This window comes from Manis pentadactyla, chromosome 12 (genome assembly GCF_030020395.1).
Source record: "Manis pentadactyla isolate mManPen7 chromosome 12, mManPen7.hap1, whole genome shotgun sequence".
NCBI classification, from domain to species: domain Eukaryota; kingdom Metazoa; phylum Chordata; class Mammalia; order Pholidota; family Manidae; genus Manis; species Manis pentadactyla.
The window spans coordinates 109026911-109036447 of NC_080030.1; the positions used below are offsets into that span (position 1 = coordinate 109026911).

At 44.1% G+C, this 9537-nt stretch overlaps 1 protein-coding gene across 2 annotated transcripts in view; it reads left to right on the forward strand.

The window, feature by feature from the left end:
• The window catches only part of CDC40 (cell division cycle 40), a 29717-nt gene extending 20180 nt beyond the window's left edge, over positions 1-9537 (forward strand). Inside the window, exons 10-15 of one of the 2 annotated variants that reach the window (XM_036902961.2) lie at positions 312-413; positions 1420-1535; positions 1782-1915; positions 5846-5922; positions 7288-7432; positions 9268-9537. In XM_036902961.2, coding sequence (XP_036758856.1) covers positions 312-413; positions 1420-1535; positions 1782-1915; positions 5846-5922; positions 7288-7432; positions 9268-9445 — 752 coding nt within the window. In that variant the 3' untranslated portion in view covers positions 9446-9537. The remainder of the gene's footprint in view (positions 1-311; positions 414-1419; positions 1536-1781; positions 1916-5845; positions 5923-7287; positions 7433-9267) is intronic. The other variant, XM_036902962.2, reaches the window with a different exon arrangement.

Genomic DNA, 9537 nt, shown 5'->3' on the forward strand with positions numbered 1-9537 from the left:
TGTGTGTGACTGCGAAGAGTTGCCATGACAAAGCTTCGTTTTTGATGCTGGATCTCTATTCTGGGTTCCTACATAAATGTCATGCATCAGAATCACGGGAGGAACTTTTTGACAGGGCAGTGGGGGAACGCACCTGCATTCCCAGGCCCACACGTTGTGCAGATTCTGAGCCAGTAAGTTGGGGTGGGGCTGTAGTCCCTCCAACTCGCTGCGCAGCTTGAAACCCACTGCTCAGTGATTTTTCTCAGGGTGGCGAGGCTTTGTGGGAAGACGCCTGCCCTCATTTGCATTTCTGTTGTCTCTGCCCCTAGGCCACAGCAAAGCTGTCAGGGACATCTGCTTTAGCACGGCAGGGACGCAGTTCCTCAGTGCAGCTTATGACAGGTACCTGAAGCTCTGGGACACCGAGACAGGTGAGCACCCTGCACGTGTCTGTCACACGAATGGGCTCTTGCAAGTGGAAAAGAGTGGGTGGCCTTCTGGGCCAGAGGTGCCTCCTGCAGCTGCTGGTGGTCACGCCACTGACTAGGAGCTGGTGTCACAAAGTGTCTTAAGTTGACACGCAGCTAGGTAGGTAGCTTGTTCACATTTGTTCCCAATAAAAACAATTCATAAAGCAAACACACTGATAGACAAGCACATTTGAAATATTCCATAGACTATTTGGTTGATCTTCTTGATCCCCTACACCACCTGTCACACTGCATTGTACATAATAGCACAGTAAATGTCTGATGAACTGAATTAAATTTTATTGCCCTAATTGACTCAAATGTAGGTCTAAACTTCCATGGACCAGTTGGTTTTATATATTCAGATATGTTAATTGCATGAGTACATTGTGGCTAGTATTTTATTTAATAGAGAACCATCTTGCATTTTACTGAGTTATAAGGGTAAAGATAATAGCTAGTATTTATTAAACACCTGCTGTTTACCAGGCATTGTACTAATAATTAGTGCTTAAATGGTTATCTCATTCAATCCTTAAAATATCCCTGTAAGATAAGTACTGTTGTTACAATAGATGAACCTAGATGAACCTGAGGCGTACAGAGGAAACTTTTCCAGGGTCATTCAGCCAGTCAGTGGCCACACTGGGTTCGAACCAGGGTCTCCGTAATGCCAGAGCCGAGCTCTTCACCTCTTGAACAGTGGTTCTCTTCCCTGGCTGAGTGTCCTAATCACCTGGAGAGCTTTATCTGTTCTGCAGCTGATGACACAGACTTACTTCTGAAAAAGCTTTCATTATAAATCACTAAAAATATGTGAAAAGAGACAATAGCGTCAACGGTAAAAAATAAGCAGGCTTTCCTTCCTCAAAATTTACTAACAGATGACCTCTAGATCTTAATCCCAGGGTCGTCTTTAAGTGGTCAGATTCATTTCACCTACTTTAACTTGGGTGTCTGGTTCTAGGACAATGTGTATCCAGATTTACAAACCGAAAAGTGCCTTACTGTGTCAAGTTCAATCCCGATGAAGATAAGCAAAATCTCTTTGTGGCTGGGATGTCTGACAAGAAGATAGTGCAGGTAAGGCTTTTCAGGGAAGTCCAGTGGAATTACGGTGGCCTGGTTGCATCAGAATGGAATAAGCAATGATGTCTCTGATGTTGCTGCTCTTAGGGACTGTTGGTGGTCTATTCTTAGTGGAAAGCAGTAAATTCATAAAAACATGATGTTGGGGATCTCGTGCTTCTCCACCTCCTGTGATTATGACCTTTGTTTGCATAAACTGCTCCATTTCTATCTTTACCTTTTCTCTTGTTTGATGAACAGTGGGACATCCGAAGTGGAGAAATCGTGCAGGAATATGACCGGCATTTGGGGGCTGTCAACACCATCGTCTTCGTGGATGAGAACAGGAGGTTCGTGAGCACGTCTGATGATAAGAGCCTCCGAGTGTGGGAATGGTGAGTTTCTGTCAGCAGAAAGTCTGGTTTATATAAAGCAAGCCATTGAAAGAAGCCTGATCGTATGTGGCCACTGGAATATTCTCGCATCTCTGATGTCTGATTTGCCCACTGAACTGTTTTAACTCTTCAAGTGCCCAGAATATGGGAATAAAAATTTAAACATGCTGCCTTTCTTGGGCTTTGGACAGTCTTTCTAAAGGACATGCTTGTTGAGTTATTTGTCTTCCATGGTGAAAAGTTTATATCGTGCTGTCTTGCATTCTTTTATTATATTTTTTGCTCATCTTTTAAAAGTCACTGTTGAGAAGCAGGAGGCACAAATGTACAGACTATATCGGTCACCCTCAGGATTGAGTATTCAATCCCGGACTCGGAACCAACCCAAAGAAAACTGAAAAATCTCTTAACTTTTTAAATGTCTACATTATGATTATTTAATACTGAAAACCACCCCATGTCATCACCCTTGTAGCCTGCCATTCGTAGCCCATAGTGGTAGAAAACAAATATAATTAGAATATGTTGGCTAATCTTGTTTTCACAGAGAGAAAAAAAAACACTTTTATAAGTCAAGAAATACTAGTGCTAGTTTCACCTCATTGCCATAGATTATATTTTATAATTTATCCGCAAAGAAATGCATAATAATGTTTTGGTTAAAATGAGTGTTTGGCTGGAGTGCAGCCTGTTCTTACAGGCATTTCTGAGGCTGAGCTCAGCTGCAGCTGCGGCCTGTCCAGGAGAGCGTGTCCCCCGCCCCTGAAGCCGTCCTGAGAGGGGAGCCTTGAGCTGCGGCCAGTAGTTTCCTCCTGCATTTGAGCCCCTTTGGGGAGCCGAGCAGGTCCCTGACCATGGTCAGGAAACGTGGGCCATTGAAGATTTGGGTGACTTAACCACAGTTTCTCCCACACTTAGCACGTCATCCCTTTAAGTTGCCCCCAATTAACAGAGTTGCCTATACCTTATATGTAGTCTTAATGTCATCCCGAAAGACTATGATTTGAAACCATCTTATAACTAAGGTCTTTCTTACCTCAGAATTGTTACACGCAGAGAATCTGATATGGGCACCAAATTTTACGTGAGCCCCCTTAGACCATTTGCATAATACTCTAGAAAATAAATACACATATACTTGTTTTATTTACATATGTTTGACAGATTGATTATACTTCAATTTTTGGATGTTTCTATCTTACGATATTCCAGCTCCATTTTAAAATGTGGAATAAAAGAAACGTAAATTATGCATCAGTTACAGGGCTTTAAGAAAATCATGTGTGTTTTCTAAATTAGAGCATCGGTCTGCAAAATATTTTGATTAAATTAAGGGGTGATGTTAGCATGGTTGTTGTTTTTCCATTTCAGAGCCTAAGAAATACTCTTAAGAGCCACGGTGCTGTCTCGTTGTAAATGACGGCACCCTTTACCCTTCAGATCGCTCCTCGCCTGCCATTGGCGCCTCCCCAGCAGCCCTCACGTGAGGCCCTCAGCTTCTTAGTGCCCCTCTTCCTGGCAGGCTCCTAAACTTAGGAGAAGGAACTGAGGGTTGGGCTCTCCCTCTGTCCTCAGCACCCGTACAGCGCCCTGCACGTAGCACACACTCAATGTCTCAGGAGGTCATGATTGTCATAGTCATTAATGATGCTGCGTTTATGGAGCTTGCTCTGTGTGCGGGGCGTGCTCAGCATCTTACATGAACTATCTCAATTTAATGTGCAAAAGCAGGCTTTCGAGACAGGCATGTTTACCCTCCCATTTTGTAGGTGAGGAGACTAAGAAAGGTTGTACATGCTTCGGTTTCTATCTTTCTCTCTCTGTATGTGCCACAGGTTTTTGCTATGTGGGTACCAACAGGCTTACATGGAACATCCGGAGCTTGAGCTCTTAGTCACATGGGTGCCTTGTCCTGTGAAAGAAGAGTCTGGTGGGGAGAGAAGACAACTTGTAGCCAGTTTGATTGTCCGAAAGCAATGACTGGGAGGCGGGGTCTTGCTGCAAAGACGAGTAGGAGGCAGAACATCTCAGGCCCCCTGGGCGGGCCCCCGCCGCCTCCCGCCATCCTTGAAAGCAGTTCTCGTGATCCTGGCAGCTTGCCTGGGAGGGGGGGGAGGCCCTGCGCACCCCATGGAGGCCACCCCAGCAGGAGGAGGGTCGTCGCCCCCGGGGCCTCCCAGCAGGGCCTTGGCCCTCCTCTGTGCCCTGTGCCTGCCCAGAGAGAGGACACACACCGAAGGAAGCTGGGCAAACTAAGGCAGTTTTAGAGGAGAATAAGAATCCAGTTAGGTCCTGAGAGGTCTGGGGCATTCTGTCGGCTAAATTCATGAGATGTCATAGACATGCTTTCTCCCAAAAGTATTTATTTATTTTTACAGGTTGACACTACCGTTTACATTTTATCTTTAAATCTTACAGGCTTTTGTTTGTTTTGCCAATGATTTTTTAATTCCCGAATGAAAATTATTTGTAAGATATAGTTACTAGCTTATTATATTGAATTACAATTTGTAATTAGAAAATACTGTTGCCATTTATCAGCGATGCCTAGCAGACGTTTTTCCGAGCAGTAGTGAATTTCACAAAGTGTTCGGACTCGTTTCTGTTCCAGACTCACTATGCCAGGAATTCTGCAAAGAAGGGATCTGTTTAAATCTTTTTGTTTTCCTTGCAGTAAAACATTGACTGATGTGCCCCTGGACTATGGTTAATTTAATTTAGCAAATGCTCTTAGATTTTAATCCATGTTGTAAAATTATTAGCCACTAATAATAATTACGAGGAGGAAGAAAATGTTGAACCTTTTTCAGATTGAGGCTCTTTTCAGTACATTTGGGTCATTCTGAATGTCAGCCTCATCGGTACTGTGGAGGTGGCTAGGGCTGGGAATTTAATAAATGATACTGTCCCCAGGTTGTTCCTGAAAATGTTTTCCTCTGACCAAGACCCTGGTAGTTTTTTAAAATGCATGGATTCATAAGATGGATAGAGAAAAATCTCTACTTAAAAGCACATTATTATTGGAGTTGTTACTATTATTGCTGTTACTATTTTCCAGTTATTCAAAGTCTTGGAACTTGAACCATAGTTTGAAATTGAAAGTGCTGCATTATATTATGTTATTCATCAGGTTATATTTCCCACCCATCACCCTGTAAAAAATACTTCTGTCCTCTCACGAAATACCACAGGCCCGAAATCCTTCAGAATTACTAAAGAATTTTTTTATCACAGAGAATATTAAAAATGAGAAGGCACTTAGAACTTTTGACGGATCTAGATTTAGGTGACCAGTTGCAGGTTTTTGTTGTTTTTGTTTTATCCTTTGTATCATTCACTTGAGAGTTTTTTAAGTGCTTTTTCTTCCACACCATACACATCTGGAATACTTCGCACATAAACAAAAAATAAAAGGTGCCCAGGTACGCAGCGCTTACTCTCCCCCGCCCGTCGTCCTCTCAGTGCCTGACAGGCCGCCCCTGCCCGCGGATCCCGCAGCCTCACCAGCACCCACTGGTGCCGCTGGGGGCTCTTCAGACCCTACTGCAGACTGACAAGCCAGGGCGGCCTAGCAGGTAGAAAGGGGGCACTCCCCGGGAGCTTGCCTCGGACATCGTCCGCCTACCTCGGTGCGTAGTCAGATGAGTTCACTGTTAAAGAACTTCTAGTAACAGGACTTTTTTTTAACATAAATGCCAAAGTTTAAATAGAGTTAGAAACCCAAAGCAGTGACACTGACAATCGTCAGGAAGTTTCTTTTGAAGCAAAGGATTTATAATAAGGAGTGGGATGCCGCTCTGGTCTCCCTCCTCCAGGAAGTCCTGTGAAAGATTTAAGTTCAGAATGTCAGGAGTATCTCTTGTTTCAGAGGTAATTCCTCTGAAGGTGCTCTTCAGACTTGCTCCTTCTGATGCATGGTCTCGTTTTCAGGGATATCCCTGTGGATTTCAAGTACATAGCGGAGCCCAGCATGCACTCGATGCCTGCAGTGACCTTGTCTCCAAACGGTGAGTTGGTGGACGGACAGTGTCTCAGATGCGCCTCTGCCACCCGGGGCGAGTTCTGTGCCCAGAGGAGCTCCGGCCGTTTCCCTCCGGGGGGTCTCGCAGTCCCACGCTTGTATAAGGCAACCTTCCCAGCGTTAGAAATAACCACTGGTTTTCCTATTTGTGTCACAACACCCTTTCTCTTGCTTTTTAAAAAAGTAAAAAAAGAAACTGATTTGCAGCTAACGTTAGCTAAGAATCTACTTCCATCTGAGAACTGGTTTTGTTTTAATAATTCTCCTTCCAACAGAACATGTTCAACAAGTCATTTAGTGATTTCCTATGAACTCCTTTCAGGGGATGGGAAATCTCGATCCGGCTCACCATACTGAGCACACCTCACCAGTGCACGGCACAGGATTTTCTCAGACAAAAATAAGAAAGCTCTATTTAAAGCTGTTTTCTGTGCAGTAACGCTTGCCTTGTAAGCACAAGGTAGTTTGTGCTGCAGACACTGACAGCAGCCTGTGCACATAGGCACAGCTCCACTTGAGGGTTGCGGTGGAGGGTCTGGTGTGTGGCAGCTCTGTACACAGCTCCTGGGAGTGTGGAGCACGGAAGGGACAGAGTTGGCTCTTCTGTGGCGGCATCTGCCACAGGCGAACCGTGATGCACCTTGTCAAGAAGAGCACCCTCACTGCGTCCTGGTTTGGTAGTCACCATAGTGTGTACTCTGTCACGCGTCCCTGTGCATCTGCAGCTCGGGGAGTGTACCTCAAACCACGCGTCACAAGCAGCGTGCCTCTGCTGAGCACGGCCGTTGAGCCGCACGGCCTGTGGGCACCGGTAGGGCCATTCGCTCAGCTCACAGGGTCTGCGGTTCGTCGGGTGTGGGAAGGGAAGACGCTGCAGTGAGGGTGCCAGGGCTCCGGGCAATCCCGGATAGATAGAGGCGCTGCGGCCTTTCAAAAACAGTTACTATCTTTTTTTAATCATATCTTTTTTTCTGAATAATCCTAGGTTTTCTCAACTAGAGTCAATCTTTCCTTTTTCCATAATTAACATAGGTGCATCTCTTCCAATTGCATTTCATAAAATTTTAGTTTAGGTCTATTAACTCTGAACTCAGAATTTCTTATTATCCTTAAATAAAAATAGCTTTTATATGGAGAGTGCTCGATGGTATAGGATTGTATGAGAAAAATCCGTTACTTTATATGTAAATGCCTCTTGCCAGTGACAAATTTGTAACACTTTACAGGTGGTATGTTGAGTTCATTTTCCTTTTATTATATAGTAGTTGAGAACAAAAGAATGTATTTGAAATAAAAGGTCTTTTAAGCTTTTCAGCCTTTCTCTAAAATATCTTACTTATTGAATTTACAGGGAAATGGCTAGCATGCCAATCAATGGACAATCAAATCTTGATTTTTGGAGCACAAAACAGATTTAGATTAAATAAGAAAAAAATTTTTAAGGGCCATATGGTAGCAGGCTATGCTTGTCAGGTGGACTTCTCCCCAGACATGAGGTAAGTTTGATTCTCATGTATTTTCATCGTCAAACGTGATGACATAAACTGCTATGCAAATCACACCACTTTTAAAGTCACTTTCCTGTGTGCAATGATCGTATGAGAACTATGCAGATCGTCAAAATGCCAGGTAAAAAGGCAGGACAAGTCATGAAAACTACACTTGCTTTCTGAGCTCCTCGGTAGCTCTCCTTCTGTGGCCTTTAACACATGGTGAGTCCCTGTCTGTGTAGTCAGGGCCCTGTTTCTCCTCTGCTTCTCTAACAAGCAGGCCGGGAGGGCTGTGGTCCCCGTCTTGTGTGACTGAGTGACCACCTTCTGTGCCACGCTGTTGAAGTTCGTGGCTTCACTACAGCTTCCCAAGCTGAGGCCCCAAATCCAGGTGCAGAGCATTTCTGGGCAACACTAGGTCTGTGAGACCTGGAGCCTTTTTGTGAGTGAAGCTCTGCGTTCATTCCCCCGTTCTTAGCTAGACTGTATGGGTGCAGGTGATTCAGAAATCCCTGTGACCAGGTGTGTTTCGCTTGATAATTGGGCCTCAGGCTCCTACTTTTTTTTTTTTTTTTTTGAGAGGGCATCGCTCATATTTATTGATCAAATGGTTGTTAACAACAATAAAATTCTGTATAGGGGACTCAATGCACAATCATTAATCCACCCCAAGCCTAATTCTCATCAGTCTCCAATCCTCTGAAGCATAACGAACAAGTTCTTACATGGAGAACAAATTCTTACATAGTGAGTAAGTTCTTACACGGTGAACAGTGCAAGGGCAGTCATCACAGAAACCTTCGGTTTTGATCATGCATCATGAACTATAAACAAGTCAGATATGATTATTCGTTTGATTTTTATACTTGATTTATATGTGAACCCCACATTTCTCCCTTATTATTATTTTTAATAAAATGCTGAAGTGGTAGGTAGATACAAGATAAAGGTAGAAAACATAGTTTAGTGTTGTAAGAGAGCAAATGTAGATGATCAGGTGTGTGCCTGTAGACTATGTGTTAATCCAAGCTAGACAAGGGCAACAAAACATCCACGGATGCAGAAGATTTCTCTCAAAACGGGGGGTGAGGTTCTAAGCCTCACCTCTGTTGATCCCCAATTTCTCACCTGATGGCCCCCCTGCGACTGTGCCTGTCTTAAGTTGTTCCTCTCTTGAGGAATCTTACCCGTCTCTGGCTAACCAGTCATCTTCCGGGGCCATACAGGGAAATGTAAAGTTGGCAAGTGAGAGAGAAGCAATATTGTTTGAAAAGGTTAGCTTCTTACTTTTTTGCAGATTTATGCCCTGTGGCTTCTATGCCCAGCATTTGTCTTGAGGTATCTTTACCACTTGGAAGAATTATGATACTTGGTAATTTCGATATGAGGCACGGATTCTACTTAGGGGTTGTAATTAGGAAGGAAAAAGAGATGAGGCTCCTACTTCTGAGTCAGGCTTAGACGTATTCAAAAGACCCTGGAGCCAGAAAGTGATTCTCAAGTGGCCGAGTCTACTACAGCAGGATGGGTCCCAATATGTTCGCTGGCTCTGTCTGACGCTGGTCCCCCTATACTGCTCTGACCGTCTGGAGAGTGATTGTGATACGGCATTCGTTGTGGACCTGGGTCTCCCTGTTTTCTAAGTTGAAGGTGATTTTTTACTTGGGTTGGTAGCGCAGGGGGCCTTCTCCGTAGATGTGTATAGACTGCTTTATGCTCAGCCTCGCTCCGAGGGTGGGACGCTCACATTGCCTTTTTTATGTTTCCGTTCTCTGTGCTGTATCCACTCTACTAGTTTAAGGTGTTTGAATAATTTGAGTTCATTTTTCTTTCCCGTGTAGCTATGTGATTTCAGGGGATGGAAATGGAAAATTAAACATCTGGGACTGGAAGACCACCAAGCTCTACAGCCGGTTCAAAGCCCACGATAAAGTGTGCGTGGGCGCAGTGTGGCACCCTCACGAGACGTCCAAAGTCATCACGTGCGGCTGGGACGGGCTCATCAAGCTGTGGGATTAGTGAGATTAATCCTTAAACATCTAGGATCATTTTTGATCCCATATCCTATTTAACTATATTTAATTATTAAATGTGTTTGAGTGACAACTCGA